Below are 20749 nucleotides of genomic sequence, written 5' to 3' on the forward strand. Positions count from 1 at the left end.
ACTTAAGGTACATGTCCTACCTTTTACCTACAATGCACCCTGCCCATAGGGCTAGCTAGGGCCCACCTTAGGGGTGACTGACATGCAGTAAAAGGGGGGTTACAGACGTGGCACACACTTTAGGCGCAACGTCACAGCGGCAGTAACAATGCACGCACAGGACCTGCAATGGCAGAGGCCTGAAACAGGTTTGAAAGGCTACTTTGGTGGATGGCGCAAGCAGAGCTGCAAGCCCACCAGTTGCATTTAATTTGCTGGCCCCGGGTATGTTAGATACCACTTTACTGGGGGACTGATAGGTAAATTAAATACGCCAAACAGGTGTAGACCAATATTACCATGTTTACCACAGATAGCAAACGCACTTTACAATGGACAGCAGTGCTAAAGTGCCCAGAGTCCTAAAACCACCAACACCAGGTCAGAAAAAAGGCTAGGAAGAAGGCAAAAAGTTCAGGGATGACCCTGCAAAAAGGGCCAAGTCCAACAAATATTCTAAACTTTCTTTGTGTCTTCGTTTCTACGCGTCTCCTGATTATCTAATTGTGGACAAGTACGATGTGAGAGAGCGAAAGGTTGTGTCCTGTTATCGTGATCCCTGAGAGGGTCGAGCGTGTTGTGTACTGGTGGTGCCAATTCACTTGTTTCTTTTGTATTATTAGCAGGGCAAGTGAAGCAGTATAGCTAGTCGGACCCGGACTCATGGACACTGAGGTGGTATGGTGACTCAGTCCGTATATTCTGATGAGCTATGGTTTTAAGCATAGTTCTGTTCTAGAGCAGAATCCCTGCAACACTACCACAGCATGTAGCACCTCTGCACCCAGACACCCAGGGCAGCTAAACCTGAACTGCAGGTGATTTCCTCAACCTTGGCCCCAATGTATCTTAGGTCCAGAAGAACAGTCCTGTAAGTCGTCTTCGAGTGTACCTATGCAGTGAATGTTTTGACCACAGGATAACATTACCGTACTCGAGGTTCATGCTTCAAATCTGACAGCTATGATTCTCTACTGTTTTTCCTGTAAAAATGTATAATGTCGAAAGTGCTTACCTGATCCCGATGATTTTGGTGTCTAAAATTAGATAAAAATCTGTGTTATTTTTCTAAATTGGTCTTGAGGTTCTTCTTGAGGGTGTGTCTCAATTATTGACTTTGTGTGTACAGCAAATGCTTGAAACTACCCTCTCATAAGCATAAACTGCTCGCCCATGCAATCACAAAGAGAGCATTTGGGATTATTAATTTAAACCCTGTAACCAAAAATGGTCGTCTGGACATTTTACACAGTGTACCTCATTTTGGTGTAAACCAGCTTTCTACAGTATGTACTACATGTGTTAGAAAAATCCGGAATTTTAAGATGCTGTTTAATTTCATGCCAAATTCTCCCTAACATATTGATAGCCTTCAGTCTGACCATTGTTAATACTTTTAGATCACCAAATATCCCCATAGGATGGTGTTCATAAAAGGTAAATACAAACTGCATATCCAGAGAATGCATTAGTTTGATCAAATGACTGCTAACGTTTACCCATACTACGCCAATAATATAATTTTCAGTCCGGAAACGTCCATTCACCTCTACTAATAGACAGCTTGAGTCTTTTAATAGTTCGGAGTGCTACTTTGCCACATGATATGAACCTCAAATTCTTAAACATTTGATCGGTATGTACAATGTCAGTGTTCTAAAAAAAAAAGTGCTCTTGCATCTTTTAATGGTGTCTGAATGGATTGAAGTAAACTTGAAGATATGTATTTGAAACATAGCTCTATTTTTGAAGCAACCAAAATCCCCAGGTATCATGCCTTTTGACAGACAATGCAGTCTTGTGAAGTGTGGTGACACAGGAAATTCTGAAGAAGAGCAGTCAGTTGTGCAAAATGGTGTAAAAAGTATCAAACAGGAACTCAACAAAACATCAAACTAAAATAATTTGCTGCTTCTACTAATAAAGACTAGTGCTATTCCAACCAATAAAGGAAAATAACTTGCCTTCAATCTGCTGTATTGTTTGTTGAATATGATTGAGGAACTTCTGCATGTTCATTAAAAACTCATCTCTAATTAGCTGAATGCTGCGAACTTCAACTTTAAGATCTTTTGGGCTAAAAATATTCAAATAATCATGCTCTGACGATTGATCTGTTTCTGGTACTGAAGGTTCTGCATTTTTGTGTTGATTGTAGGACAATGAAGGCATAAAGATCTGAAAAACAAATGGTTTAATAGATTATGTAGCACAGGCTATAAACACATTTGGTCTACGGATTTTGAACACAAAACACTCTGCGGCCAACAGCCAAATATTTTGGCAATCGCTCCATCAACAACCACCTGAGAGCACTTTTTTCAGGTTTCAAGGTTCTCAGAGATACTTGCCCTGAGTTTCAAAGTATTAGACAAATGAAGGAGACCAGGAGGACTGGTGTGCCCTACACCTCTAGCTCCCTTATTGAGTCCTTCTATCTGCTAGGGATCACTGCATTGCTGAAAGGTACTGCAGACAATAAATCCATCTCTTGTTCACCAGATTTTTCACCAGTTTTGCAGACCAAAGCATCAATGGAACGTTCCAGGGGAAGTAAGTGGGTGAATGCTGAGAACAGTTGGTGACACTTGATATTTCATGGTTTCTTTAGAGTTACCACTTGAATGCATTTTTCAACAATGGTTACACATTTATTGTATATGCAGTCCAGGGTGTTGTTTTTTTCTAAAAGAAAGCCATGTTGTGCTTTCTGAATGAGCAGAATAAGAAGCTCACGGCTTGTAATAGCAACTGACTTGACTTCTGGAATGTTATGAATGGTATTATATGAATTAATTTCTTAAAGACTTTGCCAGAATATGGGTATATCAGCCAGAACAATATAGTGTCACTAATGGATTAACATATTCCAATTGTATTATTCTTCTGTGTTTTCCATACATTAAGCATAACCTTCAGCTTTTGGTCCATTAGTTAACTAGTTCATTTCAAGTATAGAGCTATGCACAATGGATAATCTCTAATGGGACCAGGGTGGACCGGGCAAACAAAAAAATGTAATGGACGTGTACAGTTCAAACTTCCTGTATACCAAGGGCACTGATGTGCTTCTGTCTTATTAACAAACCACTTTTGTAAGAAACTGGCTCCATGTGTACTGCACCAAAGTGAGGTACAGTTTGTATAGAGTCCAAGAGTCTCCAGAGGTAGGCAGAGGTTAAAGTTAGATAGAACCTTTCACTCTAAAGTGGTAGCTTGGTCGAGCAGTAAGGCAGTATCAGGACAGTGTTAAGCATTTGATGTACACACTCAGTCAGCAAATGAATTCACACACTCAAGAACTGAACTCTAGGCCAATTGCTTTTGTATAAGACATATACTGTTGTTTATTTTCAGAACCAAGGAAGCCTGGAACAGGTAAGCATGAAATACTTTTCAGTAATAAGTTACTGGATATAGAACTGTTTGAAAATGCAATAGGAATGGTACTTTGTTTGATTTACAGGGGAGCAGTAGTAGGCAACACTTACCAAATACAGTACATTGGAATGAATAGGCTTTTTCCATAAATTGCAGGTAAATTACTTTTCGGATTACTTTTTCTAACACAGTGCTGGATCCTAGATTCGGCACTGGGACATTTCCTGAAAACAGTTGAGAAAATGCATTTTAGTTAGATGTACGATTTTTAAAGAATATTCTTGTATTTCAAAAGTTGACACTGACATTTTTTGGGAGAAAAAGTGTCAATGTTATCCTATGAGGAAAAGTAGGTTATCGGTTTCGAGGTAAGTACTCGGTCTTTGGAGTTGGGGTTCTGGGGTTAGACTCGGGGATCTCCCAGGGTCAGTGATGCACTGTTGTTGAACCCTCAGCGGCACTAAGGCGGCCGAGTGCAGAGTGTTGAGGCCCAATGTTATCCTATGGAGGATAGGGGGCTCCGGTTGGTGGCTGCTGGCAAGCAGGCCACGGGGTTGTGGGAGCAAAGCTCCCAGGGTTTAGCTCAGGGCAAGTTGGGGACCAAAGTAGCACAAAAGGTGCACCCTCAGCGGCACTAGGGCGCTGGATGCAGGATGCTGTTTTGAGGTCGGGTGCCCTGTTGATTTCAATGGAGATTCTCCGGGACAAAGAAACACTGCAGGCTTGGGGACGAGGATCTTCCAGGAGCGACCACCACTTCGAGGGGTAAGTTGAGGGTTGGTTAGGCACCGTTGGTTTGGGGCGTCAGGTGCAGGGGTGTCTTGGGACATCGTATTTTCTTACCTGCTCTGGTTGCGGTAGGGGAGGGTCCTCTGGATTGAGGCTGCAGGTGTCATCAGGAGGCTTGAGGCAGGTCAGGGGTCGCCCGATCTCAGGTCAGGGCCGCCGGGGGGACCTCCTCGTGGTGTTTTTCCACTCGAGCTCAGGCCGGGTTCGGCGGGTGCAGAGTGGGCTGGATTCGCGGTTCCTGGCTGGCGACAGGAGCTGCAGTTTAACACGTCCGGTGTTCACGGGAGAAACAGTCTGGAAAGTGAAGGCAGGCAGGTCCTCCGGGGTTTGTGAGGTTGCTGGCTGCTGGACACGCCAGGATTTCGCAGGAGCAGGTTCGAGGGGAGACAGGCCTGTAGGGCTGGGCCCAAGTCAGTGGACGTCGTTCTCTTGTTAGCTCTGCACGGCCCTTCGTCCCTCTTATCTTCTTTTCTTGTTGTTGCTTGATCTAGGAAGGAAGGTTCAGGGTGCCCCTAAATACTAAATTTAGGGGAGTTAAAGGTAGGTAAAGGGCAGGGACCAATGTGTCCCTTCCCTGGGGTGGGTACACCCCCTATTCTGCCACTCTCCAGTGGGAGGGGGCAGGAGTCTGTCCCTGGTTGGCTGGGTCCCCCCATCCTCAAGATGGCGGGACTAGAGGTTGTGCTTCACCTCGCCTCCCCCACCTTAGGGGTGGAGTTGGCACACCTCTCTTCCTCACTTGTTTTTCCCGCCGGTTCTCCCACCCAAAGTGGGGGGTAGAACCAGTGGGGACCAGTTGCTGAAAGCAGCAAATGGTCTGGAGAGGCTCACAAAGGCGGCATGCCTTTGAAGCTTCTCCTTCGTGAACCCTGCCCATCCTGGGGGAGGAGGCTTGGCACCTCGTCCCAGGATGTGCATTGTTTCAGGCCCCCGAGAGCAGCAAGCTCTTGACCCAGGGGTCCAGAAATATGTCTGCTGGTGGCAGCCTAAGCAGCCACTCAGTCAGGTCACTAGGAGTTGGTCGAATTTCAGGGGGCATCTCTAAGATGCCCTCAGTTGTGCATTTTAAATTAAATCCCACACTGGCATCAGTGTGGGTTTAATGTGCTGATACCAAACTTCCCAGTCTTCAGTGTAGCCATTATGGTGCTGTGGAGTTTGTAATGACAAACTCCCAGCACTGTATATTCTTTAATGGCAGCACTGCACTTACAGTGCCCAGGAATGGATTTGGGCACTGTAGGGGGTGCAGGGCCCATGCACCTGTACCCTCAGCACTGGCATAGGGCACCCAGCTAGAGGGGTGACTGATGTATGCCAGGGCAGTGGTTTGTGGGCATGGCACACAGGGATGTGTGCCATGTCGACTCTTCACTCACAGCCTCATGCATCAACCCAAAATCCAGTCGGTAAAATACCGATTCGCTAATAGCTCCCGGTATTAAGTTAAAAATACCCAATCCCAATGCATCAACCCAAAAGCAAAAATCGCTATTTAAGGAATCCTTAAATAGCGATTCTTTAAATAGGGATTCCTTAAATACCGATTCCTTAAATAGCAATTGCATTTAAGGAATCCCAAAGTGAGATTCCTTAAATGCAATGCATCAAAGTTAAAAAATTAGCGATTTCGCTAATAGGGGGAGCAAATTACCATGAAGATGAACTGCATGGTAATTTGCAAAAACTTTGAAAAATGCACTTTTGTGCATTTTTCAAAGTTTCATGTTGCGCACACACATGCCCTTAGAGCATGTGTGTGTGCAACATATGTGCACATATCATTTTCAGGGGTGCTATAGGGTGTCATTTTGACACCCTTGCACCCTTGAAATTGCATGAGCAATTTGCGAGAACCTACTGGTACTCGCTATTTGCTCATGCAATCTCCGATTCATTCCTATGGGCCTGGAGGCCCATAGGAATGATTGGGACGGCATTCCTTAATTGCTACTCGCTATTTGCTAGTAGCAATTAAGGAAAGTTAAGGAATCGCTATTTGAATAGCGATTCCTACATGCATAGCCTTTTGCTATTCCTTATTAGCGAATCCTTATTTTTCGCTAATAAGGAATCGCAAATGCTAATGTTGATGCATATGCCCCTGTGTCTGCAAAGGCAGTGTGTGAGTGTCAGGGTACAGGGCCTCTGAAGGTGGCACAATAAGTGCTGCAGCCCTTAGAGGCCTTCTCTGGTCACAGTGCCCTGGGTACCTGTGGTACCATTTACCAGGGGGTGACATGTGGCCAGAGATGCCAATTGGGTTTAGGCTTCAATGCAGTTTTAGGGAAGGAACATAGGCCCTGGCTACCGGATTAGCAGGAGCCCAGGGCACACTCATTCAAAGAACATCAGCAATTCAGCAAAACATGGGGGCATACCATGAAAGAAAGAGGGCACTTTCTCACAACTGTTTTGAGAACTTTTTGTTGGGACACAACAAAGTGTGAGCTACATCAACATGGCAGCATACTCTGCATTAAGCTGTGCATCTGCAGCACTAGAGGATAAAAGGTCCATAACAGTCAGATATGGTTCTCTATGTTTTTTGCAAATGAGAAAGAAAAGTGAGATCATGACTAACTGAATGCAATATAAAACTGTAAAGTAAGAAGAATTTTTTTTGGCACCTACCTATTATTGGGTAGTACTATGGTAACTTTGGAGGGGAAATATTAGGAGGAATACCAGAGCACTCTTAATAAGGGACCTAAAGGTTGAACTTAAATATTAAGAGATCTGAGGACTGGAAGAAGAGAGACATGATACAAAATTCTTAACTGCAATAAAAACATTGAAAGCATGCTTACATTAAATTGTCATTTTACAGCAACAGTGTAAGCTGTGGAGTAGAAAATTAATAATTCAGGTGATTACGGAGGAAATGTTTTCTCAAGAAAAGAGTAGTCAATGTATGCAACTTACGTGGAGACAAAAACAGTTAATCCACAAAGCTACAGAAAGCCACAATGGGTACAATTACCAGAACACCTAAGGGTATATTGCAGCTAAAGTCCATAATCACTCCAATCTACGGATGAAAAAGGACTAGGCAACATATGTGTACCTATGTATGTGAACTGTGTGCTTTACCCATTCTACCTCAATTTGATAGCTTCACCAAAATGAGGAAACAAGGTTTCCATGAAAATCTAAAGATTTTTGTGAAAAAATGTCCCTATTCAGAATTGAAAACCCAATCCGGTATATGCGAAAAAATCCATAAAACATATTACAGATCCCAAAATATATGAAATTGGAAGAATATTTTGTTTTAAAAAGGAGAGGAGATATATGGCCGAAAACAATTTTAGTCACAGTAGCCTTTACTCTATGCAGACCCACATCCAGCGCCTCTGAATCCTGAATCGCCCCTCTTTCTCTCTCTCCATTTCTCTCTCTCACTCCCACTCACTCCTTTCACACTGCCCTATCTCTTGTTCTTGTGCCACTGTTCTGTTGTGACTTTGTTTGCCACTGTTCTCTTTTATGCCTTTTGTTTCACAAGGTTTCTTTGTTTTTCTCCCCTTTGTTTTGCCACTGTTTTCCATCCATTTTGTTTTCCATCTCGCCAGCCTCTCTTATGTGCCTGTTTGTTTGCTACTGTTCCTTTTTTGTGTATGCTGCCACTGTTGTGTTGTTCTGTGCCTGCTGTCTCTGTCCCATTTCCTGCACGACTTCTGCTCCCCCTCCTTCAATCCACTCTTCCGCTCCTTACCTGCTACTCACGTCTCCCGCTCTTTCCCAGCTATGCCACTTCTTGTGAACAGTCCATCCCTGCCTAACGCCCCTTGCACCGCTGAAAAAGGGCATATGCATGATGAAGTTTTCCATCCTGAGAAAACCTACACACAGTCACTAGGTGATTGCACAGCGCAGCTAGCAGAACTAAGGGCTCTAGTATTGGAACTACAGAATACGGATGGTGGATTCCCCAACCTTTTAGTGTGTGATTCATATCACTGTCTGCAGTCATATATTGAGTACCTACATTATTGGAGGTAGAATGGATTTCTAAAGGATGCACATTAAAGCACAAGCTGCTTTGGGAACAGATGGCGAAGTAGAAGGACTGCTTGCCACCTACTCATGTTATTCACACGCTGAGCCATCAACGAGTTCGCACTGCTCTGTTTGCTGCAACCACTCACTCTAGTACGAGGATAGACAGAGACATTATGGTGACCATCAATGGTGATCGTAATGACACACCCCTGCCAAAAGGCTTTCCACTCAAGTACTCCTACAAGTTAGATGCACAAAATACACCATATGCTCAGATTCCAGGAGTGAGGGACAGAGTAATATCAAACAGTGATCGCAGACTGGGGTTAATTCAAGCTACATATGAAGGTCTGGCTTCTGCACATGCAGGGGTGGCTGCTACAATTTCATTATTGAAGCAATGCTATTGGTGGCCAGGTCTCTATAGACAGACCACAGACTTTGTCTTAAGATGCATCATCTGCCAGCAGATGAAGGGTTCTACCGTGGCACCCCCACTGCAGACCCCTCTACTGATTTCAAACAAGCCCTTGACTTGTATTTACTTGGGGCACTGCGGCCCCCTATCATCAGATGGTAATTACAAGTATATCTTGGTGGCAATGGACTCTTGATCTTGATTCCATAGAGTATGACTACAGCGATCGGCTGACGCCTGGACTGGTATAAAGGATCTTCAAGTCTTTATCAAGACATACGCTGTTGGCACACTACATTCTGACCAGGGTCCGGCATTTAGCTATTGGGCTTACAAAGAGGCCTTGAAAAGTTTGGGGGTGACCCTGTGTTTCTCATCTCCATACCATCCCGCGCGAAAAGCGGTAGTGGAGAGGAAAAAATGTGACTTAAAGCAGTCTTTAACAGTGAGGGTCCTAGGCTCTGGTCACCTATATGGGGTCCAGAGAGCTTTAAACAATCACACGTGTAATGAAGAAGGAATGGGGTATGGTGAAACACCGCATTTATCCATCAAAAATGTTCATTCAATGAAATATAATTGAATTTGTAATTTCAAAACTACTGATCCCACAATGCCTCATTATGGGTGGAGTGGTGATTCAGTATAAAGATAGGAAACTAAGAAAGGACTGTGTTTACTACCGTGATCAAGACCTATTGTGGGGTCGAAACACGTAGGAGGAGGAGTGAGGTGGTCTGAATAAAACCAGTTTACCACCCAAGGAGAGTGCCACGTTTATTTTCTTGGTGAATATATATATATATATATATATATATATATATATATATATATATACATATATATATATATATATACACACACACACACACACACACACACAGACACACATACACACACATATATATATACACACACATATATATATATATATACACACACACACACACATATATACACACATATATACATATATATACATATATACACACATATATACATATACACAAATATACCTATATATATGTACACATATATATATACACACATATCTATACATATTTTTGTATTCAACAAATGCCCTGGAGCTTCGGGTGGCACTCGGTAGCAATCCAGTCATCCTGCTTTCACCTCTGCATTCCAGATTGTTTATTCTTAGCCTGACGCATTTCAATGCTGTAGCATCTTCCTCAGAGGCTCACAATAATTTGCACAGGAAGGGCTCCCTTTTATGTTTACTTTTTCACATACATGTTTATTTCCTGTTCCTTTAGTAGGTTTTGCATAGTGCAGTCAATGGCAGGCTGAGATATGTATTTTCCCTCGAGCAGTCAATCTTCCCTCAGTAGGTTCCTGTAACAAATTCAAATTGAAAGTCATTATCACATCCTTGGTAGGATTCCGGGAGCAGAGAAAGGTTACTCATTTCAATAATAAGCCCAGTATATCATTGTATTGTAAACCAACGGCCGGGAACTCAATTTTACACGCGGCGAGCAATCATCCCTCGATATTGATTAAGAGTATCCCCTAAGGGGAGCTCTTAAGATTAAACATAACAGCACAAGAGAGAATGATGTTAATGTAGCAGCAGAGGCCAATCTTAACAGATTTTCTATCAGGGGCTAAAATTAGAGTTTCCTGGATGCCACCCTTAATAGGGTGAAAAATATTCCAAGAGAAAAACTCTTAAAAGAGAAAAGGAAGGATGAAGAAAGGATGACAAACACCAAATTTAGGCTGATAATATTCTTGGAAGATGCCAATAAGTTAAGAAAAATACTAAGGAAAAATTGGCACATCCTTAAGACAGATAATATTATTGGCTCAGATACTCCAGCCTCCCCCTTCATAACCTTTAGAAAAGCTACATCATTGAGGGATAGCCTAGTACAGAATCCTCTAGAAACGAAGCTGAATACAGGCGGGACCTTAAGGGAATTAAGAGGTTTTTATCCTTGCTGGAAGTGCAAGGCTTGCACAGGAAGTTGAAGAACACTCATGTACAAAGTGCCAGGTCTAAAAAAGCAAAGTAGTATACTGCCTAGAGTGTCCATGCGAATTGCGATACGTCTGCAGTACTATCCACCCCGTAAAAATACGCGTGTTCGAGCACATGAGGGCGATAGCCAAAAAGGATGCCACGTATTCGGTGGCAAGGCATTTTGCAGAGCAACATCACAGTGACAGGGAGCTGTTACGTTATTTTGGTCAATATCAGGTTCCAAACAATATACGGGGAGGAGACAGGATTATGAGGCTACGAAGATTAGAACCGAGATATATAATTGATCTAGAGACCAAGGCCCCGAAAGGAATTAATAGAGGGGAAGAATTAGCTATACATCTCGTGATTAAGTAGTGATTCATGAAATGTGGTCAAAATGAATTTATGAAAATGTTGAGGTAACTGAAATAAAATGTAATGTCTGTGGAAATTTCTGTTTTTCGAATGTTTTCTTTTAAAAAAAAGGCTTTTTATTAATTTGTCCTTGATGTACAATGATATTCTTAGAGGAGTTAGTATGTCAGCCGATACACGGCGATATAGTGAGTTATATAGCTGCCACTGGATGCAAAAGCATCATAAGGGATAGGTTAAGCCGATACATGGAAAAATGATATAATTGTAATTGGGCAGCTACCATGCCGATATACGGCTTGATTATAATGATAATTTACCCGCTTTAACAATTGCTATGCAATGCTGCATTTTATTTAACATCGGGTTGATATAATGCAAATGCGGATTTATAGCAAGGTTGAAACAGCAACATGACAATCACGGGTTAAGCAGTAAAGTATTGAGGCATTCAGAAAGTATATGTACTAAGATGGCGCTCATGCTTATACGGGATATGCTTGTCCGTTGTTGCTGGTTACGTCAGTACATCATGTGACTTATTTATGGATGTTTAAAAAATTTCGTCTTTTGGCGCGATAATGAAAAACATTAAACTAAGGCGCAAGCCGAAACGCATTATGTTGGCTGTACGAATTAAAGCTGTTTAACGACAAAGACCTCTGTGAGTGCCTTTTTCGATCCAGAGAGGAAAGAAAGGGAGCGTGAAAATTGATGTGGACGTACCTTCGCGTTTTGAGCACTTGTCCGGGAGTGCGCTGGTCAAGGTGCAGTGGAGCGAGTATATATACATATATATACACATATACATACATATATACACACATATATACACATACATATATACACATACATATATATATATATATACACTTACACATATATACACATACATATATACACATACATATATATACACATATATACATACATATATATACACATATATACATACATATATATGTATATACACATTACCTACTGGCGGTCGCCAGTAGGTAGATATAGTTAGGACCTATTTTCCATAGGAAATCCGCAACATTCTATTTGGAATAACTTTGGCGCCGATTGACGAATCTTCGCGAAATTTTCCAAACTTTTGGTCGGCTCCGGGCCGCTCCTATCCTGAAAGTTTCACAGTGATTTGTCAAGCGGGGGCCGAGAAAAAAGGGGGGTCCCAAAACGTGTATTCCCAATGCATTTTCCCATAGGACCTTTCGCCGCAGCTACAGCCCGAATTGCTGAACGGAATTACACCAAATTTGGCAAAGAGGTAGTCCTCAGTTCAGACTCGTGCCTTTTGCTTAAATGGTGTAAATCCGTTCAGTAGTTCCTGAGAAAATTACAGTTAAAAGTACATATGTATCTATGGCCTCGGAGGATCTGCGCACCCTCCCGATCACAAGCTGAATTTTAATTGGCTGCCAACACTCTGAGTCAGGAAGTTTTGGCAGCCATCTTGTGCCTCGGTAGAACCGAGGCACAAGAAAGCCCCAAAAAAACGACGCAAAACGCGACAAGGGGGCAGGGTAGAAACACCCTGACCCCCTAAGCCTCCTCAGGGGGTCCCACAAGGACCCTCAAGGCCCAAAAAAAAAATATATATTTTTTTTTTAAACGGGAGGATACGCGCTGGATGCGCGGATCTTCCCGATAAGAAAAAAATTCCTCCAGTAAGCGCCACGGAGTTGCGTTGCAGAGTGTTGTAAAAAGGGACGTGGCCTCTGAACACCTCTCTGCAACACAGCTCCCTGACGCATACTGGAGGCACCTGGTGGGCTAGTTGGCCCCCAGTGGACCGCAGGATTGAAGAGGAATAAATTCCCCAATTTAAAACGCGCCACAGGGCGTGTTTGCACACGTCACCTCAGGCCCCGCCCCATGCCTTCACCATTGTACAAATATTCCTCTAAAATCAGCCGAACTACGAATTCCGATTTACTCACCTGTTATCAGGAGAGAACCCAGTGCTGCATCTTTTAGACCAGCACTGACCCTGAAAAGTAATTCTAAGCGTACTTACCAGTAACTTGTATTTCCTTCCATAGGAATCCATTGTGCGGTTTTAAGCAGAAAAGTTTCTAAGTGTCTATTTTAACAAACTAAAAATATTCCTAAAAAATCGTCTGTATGACTTAAACACATTCTTTCAACTGTTTACAGGAGATTCACCTGTGCTGGATCCAGGATCCACCACTGAGTAAGAAAAAGTAACAATAACACTACTTACCTGCTAAGTGAATTTTCTGCCATAGGATAACATTGTTGATTCTATGTGAAAAATCTTCTAAGTGTCAACTGTAACTACTGTACTTAAAAGTCTATTGCCTATTTGGAAAGTATTTAAACTAAAGTAATTCCTTCTGAGAAAGTATATTTTGTATTGTAATGTATAATGTAATTAAAAAAATAAAATATCTAAAAATAAACAGTTTAAAAAATGTAGTAAATCAGTATAAAAAAATCAGTATAACAATTAATACATTAAAAATTGTCATTTACAAAACCTTTGAAATTCACAGAAAAAACCATAGGTTTCAGGCCTGATATAGTTAGGAATTAGCATTTAAAAAACCTTTGAAATTCACTGAAAAAACCAAAGGTTTCAGGCCTGATATAGTTAGGAATTAGCATTTAAAAAACCTTAGAAATTCACTGAAAAAACAATAGGTTTTAGGGGTGTTATAGTTAGCTGGACATTTCACTCGAACAAAACCATTGAAATTCCTCCGATATAGTTAGTTGTACTAACTACATCTCGCGCGACCGCAATCCACTGCTGATGATGTCACATATTACATCATGTCCAACTAACTATAACGTTCCTGAAACCTATGTTTTTTTCAGTTAATTTCTATGTTTTTTTTAAATGCTAATTTCTAACTATAACGTGCCTGAAACCTATGTTTTTTTCAGTGAATTTCTATGGTTTTTTAAATGCTAATTTCTAACTATAACGTGCCTGAAACCTATGGTTTTTCCAGTGAATTTCAAAGGTTTTTTAAATGAAAATTTGTAAGTCTAATGTACCTCAATCCTATTTTTTTTAAATGTTATATATACATATATATATTATCTACTGGCGGTCGCCAGTAGATAGTTATAGTTAGGACCGTGTTTCCATAGGAAATCCGCAACATTATATTTGGAATAACTTTGGCGCCGGTTGACGAATCCTCGCGAAATTTTCAAAATAGGTGGGGCGCTCCGCCCCGCTCCTACCCTGAAAGTCTCGGGGGGATTCGTCAAGCGGGGGCTGAGAAAAAAGGGGGGTCCCAAAACGCGTTTTCCCCATGCAATTTTCCATAGGGAGCTTTAGTCCAAGGTACAGCCCGAACGGCTGAACAGCATTACTTGAAATTTGGCAGAGAGGTAGTCCTCAGCTCAGGGATGTGCCTTTTGCATATATGGAGTCAATCTGTTCAGTAGTTCCTGAGAAAATTGCAGTTAAAAGCACATACATATCTATAGCCGCGCACGGTGAGTGCACCGAGCGAGCACGGTGCGCGCACCGTACGAGCACCCTAACGTGCGCGAGCGTAATTCTGATTGGTGGTTACATGTTAGTCAACGTTCGAATCGGTCGAAATCAGGAAGTGTCGGCCGCCATTTTGTTTGTTTTCACTGCGAGAGTGAAAAAGGAAGGTGGCGAACGTGAAAAGGGGGCAGGGTAGAGAGTTCCTGACCCCCTAGCGTTTGTCAGGGGGTCCCTGAAGGACCCCGAAGGCAGAAAAAAACATTTACATTTTTTTTTTTTAAATCGCGGGGGTGCAAATTCACTAAAACAATTTGCGTGGACGCCACTCTATCACAAGGATGATGTCATGAGTGATGCCACTGACCATGTCATGAGTGATGTAATATGGACGTCATCAGCAGTGGATTGCGGTCGCGCGAGTTATAGTTATCTGATCTAACTATAACGGGGGAATTTCATTGGTTTTTTACGAGTGAAATATCCACCTAACTATAACATGTGTGAAACCTATGTTTTTTTAGTGAATATGTATATATATACATATTAAAAAAATTGTGAATAATTTTTAGTTAAGAAAACGATATTCATTCTTTTAAAAAAAAAATATTATACAGAAGTCGCGCACCCTTCGCGCATCCTACACGATGGCTGCGTGCATTCCGGTAGCCATTTTGAAAAGTCGCGCTGGGGTCTGGACTTCAGGGTAATTTGTAAAGTATGAAATATCTTTACATTAATTATAAATAAAAGTTTTTCTTTAAGTGTTTGTCTAAATTTATTAATAAAAGTATTTTTAAAGTATTATTTTCAATATAATTTCGACTAAAAATTATTCGATTATTATTGGATTCGGAGGTTAGGAGGGATGGCCATTTTGATCGATCTGTTTTGCAAGATTTCTTGGTCTAGTCAGGCGGACACCCTCCTCCGGGTGAGGTACGGCTTGAGGATTCTATTCAAAATGTGAGGAATCAACAGGCAGAAGTATCCATCAGAAGAGCAAGTTACTTCGCTTCGGTAATGCTTTTTCTGGTGGATACAGTATCTGCCTGTGGATTCCTCCCTGTCCAACCCGCCTCCCCGTTGTCCACCTGTTTCTACCAAAAAGATGCTTTTACTGTTTGGCATGAATGTTTCTAATATGTCTTAATCATGCTTATTTTTTAATAGTGGGAAATGCTTGATCTGTTGCTATTTCTTTATGCCTCTATTGGTTATGCATTTGTGTGTGTGTGTGTGTGTATATATATATATATATATATATATATATATATATATATATATATATATATATATATATATAGTTCAACCAAGTGCCCTTGAGCTTTCTGGAGGGCACACGCTTCAAACTCCACCATCCGGTCTGCATTCATGGCTCCCCACACTGACCCTCAGTTAACTATTGTGCCCGACGCTTTTCGATGCCTTGAGCATCTCATCAGAGGCTTGCTTTATACTTGAGCAATGTAATCGGCCCTCCTTTATTTTCATTATCTGCACGCATGTGTTCATTATCTTCCCTGAGTGGGTGTGCGCTTATTAGGCAAATTATATTGCATGCTGGGAACTTGAGTTCTTTCGTTTGGAAACTCAAGTTCCTTAGAGAACCATAATGTATCCCCTGAGTGGGTTTCCACTGGAAGTGTCTTTAAAAAGCATTGAAGTTGTCCTAAGTAGGATTCAGGACACTGTGGAGAGTTTGTTTAATCCGGACTTGTAGCGCTGCCTTGCCGTAGATCAGTTCAATCAAAAATATGCCAATACTGCACTTTTTTCAGAACATAGCTTTTCACAACGTGTAATGACTTAAACAATTACACTGGTGACTACTTTTTCTGTCAGATTTAATCAAAAAGTTCACTCAAATTACATTGAATATTTTACAAAAATTGTACCACAAACCTAAAAACACATCTCATAGTGGTGTCCATATTGTTTAAAAGAAAGGTAAAGGGCGGTTATGAAGCATTATGGGAGCTGCAGTCCACATAATTTTGAGAACATAAACGAATGAATTTTTCAACGAGGGAACATGTATTATAGAACTATTTGGGGGTTAAATGAATAACCTGAAGTATGAAATTCTACTCACCCTCGCTGCATTGGCAATATTTGCATAAACTGCGAATCTAAAACCAACAACTGACTGTCCCTTTAAACCAACATTGGAAGAATAGACGATTGTCCTTTTTTAATGTCTAATAAGTTACGTTTTAAAAGCCAATGAATCCCCTGATGTAACAGCGTGGCATATGATTAAGAGTTGTTAGACTCGAAACGCGTAATGGCTGTTAGTTTGGAATTAAAGAACGTTCTTTTTAAGCATTGTTTGTGTGGCCCGTATTACGTTGCTGTAAGAGCGCGTGTTGCTTTGGATACATATATATTATACAGTGTCACTAATGTGAGATGTGCTTTTAATTTAAATCTTGGCACACCTTGAGTGGGACTTTTCTCAGCATACAGCGGGTTCAGTTTGCGCTACAATAATGGGCTGTGCTTTTCTTTGTCATTTTAAGTTATTTTAATTCATAGTACTTTCCACATCCAGCGCCTACAAGAGGGGCATGTAAACTTATTTATGTGTGAAAATTACCTTTTACTAATGCTGGCTTGAATGTTGAGAGAGTCTTTTTTCTTATATGTTAATGACTCTTTTTCTATGTTTATTTTTAAATTTGCTGGGTCATACCTGTTTGTAAATGTATATATTAGTATCCACTTCCTGCCTTAGAAGTGACTTTGACAAAGACCATGAGGTTGAAACGCGTCAGTCAATAAACATTTTTTTCTCTACCTGCAACCTGAGTGCGACTCTTACCTGGCTGTTGAGAGACAGGAGGGATTCTTCACATATATATACATATATACATCCATATATATATACATATATATATACACATATATGCATATACATATACATATACATACATATACATATATATACATATACATACATATATTCACTGAAAAAACCATAGGTTTCACACATGTTATAGTTAGGAATTAGCATTTAAAAAACCTTGCAAATTCACTGAAAAAACCATAGGTTTCACACATGTTATAGTTAGCTGGACATTTCACTCGTAAAAAACCAATGAAATTCCCCCGTTATAGTTAGTTCAGCTAACTATAACTCGCGCGCCCGCAATCCACTGCTGATGATGTCACATATTACATCACTCATGACATGGTCAGTGACATCACTGATGACATCACTGATGACATCTCAAATGACATCACTGATGACATCACTGATGACATCACTGATGACATCTCTGATGACATCATCCATTGAGTATGTGTTTCTGAACAATTTTAATATGTTTAATATATATAGGGAAAGACCTGTTGAAGAATGAGTGGGTGTACAAGTGTGTAAATGGATGATTTTCTGTGGTGCGTAACTGACTCTATAAGTGAGTCATTAAATGTATCTTACTGTAGACTAGTGACTAAACTGTGTAAATGTCTGTATGTGTCTGTATGTTGGTGTATAAGTGGCTGCATGGTTTTGTGAATAGCTATATGAGTGTCTATATGAGTTATTGTTTGCTTGGCTCAGTATCTGTATGGGTTCCTGAGTGTTTGTGTGGGTAGGGTGTGTGTTACTCTGTGACTAGATGTGTGAGTGGGTGATTCTATGGGTGCATGGTTTTAAGAGTGCATCTGTGATGGACTGTATGGTTGAGTGAGTATATGTATGGGTGTGTTAGTGAGTGAATATATATCTCAGTGGTACATTTGTGACTAACTACATATTTGAAAGGCAGTATATATGCGTGTAAGAGTATATAAGTGGGTAGATGTGAGAGTGTGTGATTGTGAGAGTGACTGTATGGATGAGTGTGTGCTTGTATCAATGATTCTATAAGAGCGTAAGAATGTGGTACTATTTTTATGAGTAAGTGAACTTGAGTGTGTATAATCGCATAGGTGAGTATTTGCATGACTGACTAGGTGTGAGAGTACCTCTATGGATGATTGGTGGTGTGTGAGTGTCTATATAGGTGTATAAATGCATATGATAGTCTTGTATGGAGTGACTGTAAGTATGAGTGACTGTACAGGTGAATGAGTGGAGGTGTATGTAGACCTAAGAGTTAATAAGTGGGTATGTAGTTATTGGTATTGCAGTATGTATGGTTTTGAGAATGGAACTCTGAAATTTTAAGTCGGTGTATCAAAGGTTATATTAGGGTGTGAGAAGATGTGGTAATTTATCACATGGATGACGTCATCAGTGATGTCATTTGAGATGTCATCAGTGATGTCATGAGTGATGTCACTGACCATGTCATGAGTGATGTAATATGTGACGTCATCAGCAGTGGATTGCGGGCGCGCGAGTTATAGTTAGCTGAACTAACTATAACGGGGGAATTTCATTGGTTTTTTACGAGTGAAAGGTCCAGCTAACTATAACATGTGTGAAACCTATGGTTTTTTCAGTGAATTTGCAAGGTTTTTTAAATGCTAATTCCTAACTATAACGTGTGTGAAACCTATGGTTTTTTCAGTGAATTTGCAAGGTTTTTTAAATGCTAATTCCTAACTATAACGTGTGTGAAACCTATGGTTTTTTCAGTGAATTTGCAAGGTTTTTTAAATGCTAATTCCTAACTATAAAGTGTGTGAAACCTATGGTTTTTTCAGTGAATTTGCAAGGTTTTTTAAATGCTAATTCCTAACTATAACGTGTGTGAAACCTATGCTTTTTTAAGTAAATTTGCAAGGTTTTTTAAATGCTAATTTATGAATGTATTATTATATTTTTTAAATATTTATTTTACAATAAGCTACCTATGTATATAGTTATAGATTGACTTTATCCTGTAATATGGAATGGCTCAGCTCTTTTTTTTTTATTTGGATAAAGTTGAACAGCATAGTTAATATCTTCTATAAACTTATAAACACTTTAAAAAACATTTTAAGGGTTTTTGACTGTGCGCGCACGATGCGCGCACGGTGCGCGCATGCGTACGTGCTCCGTGTGCGCATGCGTACGTGCTCCACGTGCGCATGCGTACGTCGTGCGTGCTCCGTACGTGCGTGCTTCGTACGCGCATGCGTGCGTGCTCCGTACGTGCATGCGCGCGTGCTCCGTACGCGCGTGCTCCGTACGCGCATGCGTGCGTGCTCTGTGTGCGCACCATGCGCGCACGGCACGTCATGTGATTTAGAAACAACACTTTTCATTGGTTTATAGTAGTTTCAGGTCATGTGATTAAGAAACAACACTTTTCATTGGTTTATAGTAGTTTCAGTTCCAGAAACTTCCAACACCACACCCACTCCCCTCATTATTTCTTCTGATTCCCTGGTAGAAGGAGCTGAGCAGCTTTTCCAGTACTCCAGTACTTGAGAATGGCAGAGCAGCAGTCATCTTCTGGGAGTGAGCAGGAGACCCTTGTGAGACAGAGGAAACAGAAAGATTCTTTTATCTGGCAATTTTTTAGATTTCCAGAGGGGCAGAAGAAGGTGAATGCTCCAAAAGTCACCTGCACTATTTGTGGCGTTGTCTTATCAAGAGGAGATCCTAAAAAGAAATACTCTTTTAGTATCTTCACTATGATCAGGCACGTTAAAGGAGTACATCCTGTGGCTTTTGCTCGAGCTGCTAGAGACAACCCTCCAGCAGCTCAGCCGAGCACATCCGCAGCAGCTCAGCCGAGCACATCATCGGCAGCTCAGCCGAGCACTTCATCTGCGGCGGCAGCTTCACCTGCTTCTGTTCCTCTGGATATACACCCTCTTTTCAAGAGGGTGCATATACGGTGCAATGCGTGCAATGCTCTTCTCTCTTATGGGGACACCAGCATTCCCCTAATAGAGACCAAGATACAGCAGCACACATGCGGCACCCTATAATTTTTTTCATTTTTTTGTTCCTCTGTTCCTCAATTAACACAGCGGCTCTTTTTAGAGCGACCTAACATCTAAACACTTAAATTTGATTTTTAATTCTATTTTTTTAATGATTTATTTCCACCGTGCGCGCACCTCGCGACGGTGCGCGCACCTCGCGATTTAAAAAAAAAAAAAGTTTTTTTCACCCTTCGGGGTCCTTCAGGGACACCCTGACAAAAGCTAGGGGGTCAGGAACTCTGTACCCTGCCCCCTTTTCACGTTCTCCACCTTTCTTTTTTACTGTCACACACAAAATGGCGGCCGACACTTCCTGATTTCGACCGATTCGAATGTTGACTGACATGTAACCACCAATCAGAATTACGCTCGCGCACGGTGCGCGCATATAGATATTTATGTACTT

General features: G+C 41.2%; 1 protein-coding gene across 1 annotated transcript in view; it reads right to left on the reverse strand.

Annotated features, from left to right (window-relative positions):
* DNAH10 (dynein axonemal heavy chain 10) overlaps positions 1 to 20749 on the reverse strand; it is a 1995301-nt gene that overhangs the window by 1760782 nt on the left and 213770 nt on the right. Inside the window, exon 6 of the mRNA XM_085636177.1 lies at positions 2004 to 2217. Within this exon, the coding sequence (XP_085492303.1) occupies positions 2004 to 2217 (214 nt within the window). The remainder of the gene's footprint in view (positions 1 to 2003; positions 2218 to 20749) is intronic.

This window comes from Triturus cristatus, chromosome 11, assembly GCF_964204655.1.
Source record: "Triturus cristatus chromosome 11, aTriCri1.1, whole genome shotgun sequence".
Lineage (NCBI taxonomy): Eukaryota > Metazoa > Chordata > Amphibia > Caudata > Salamandridae > Triturus > Triturus cristatus.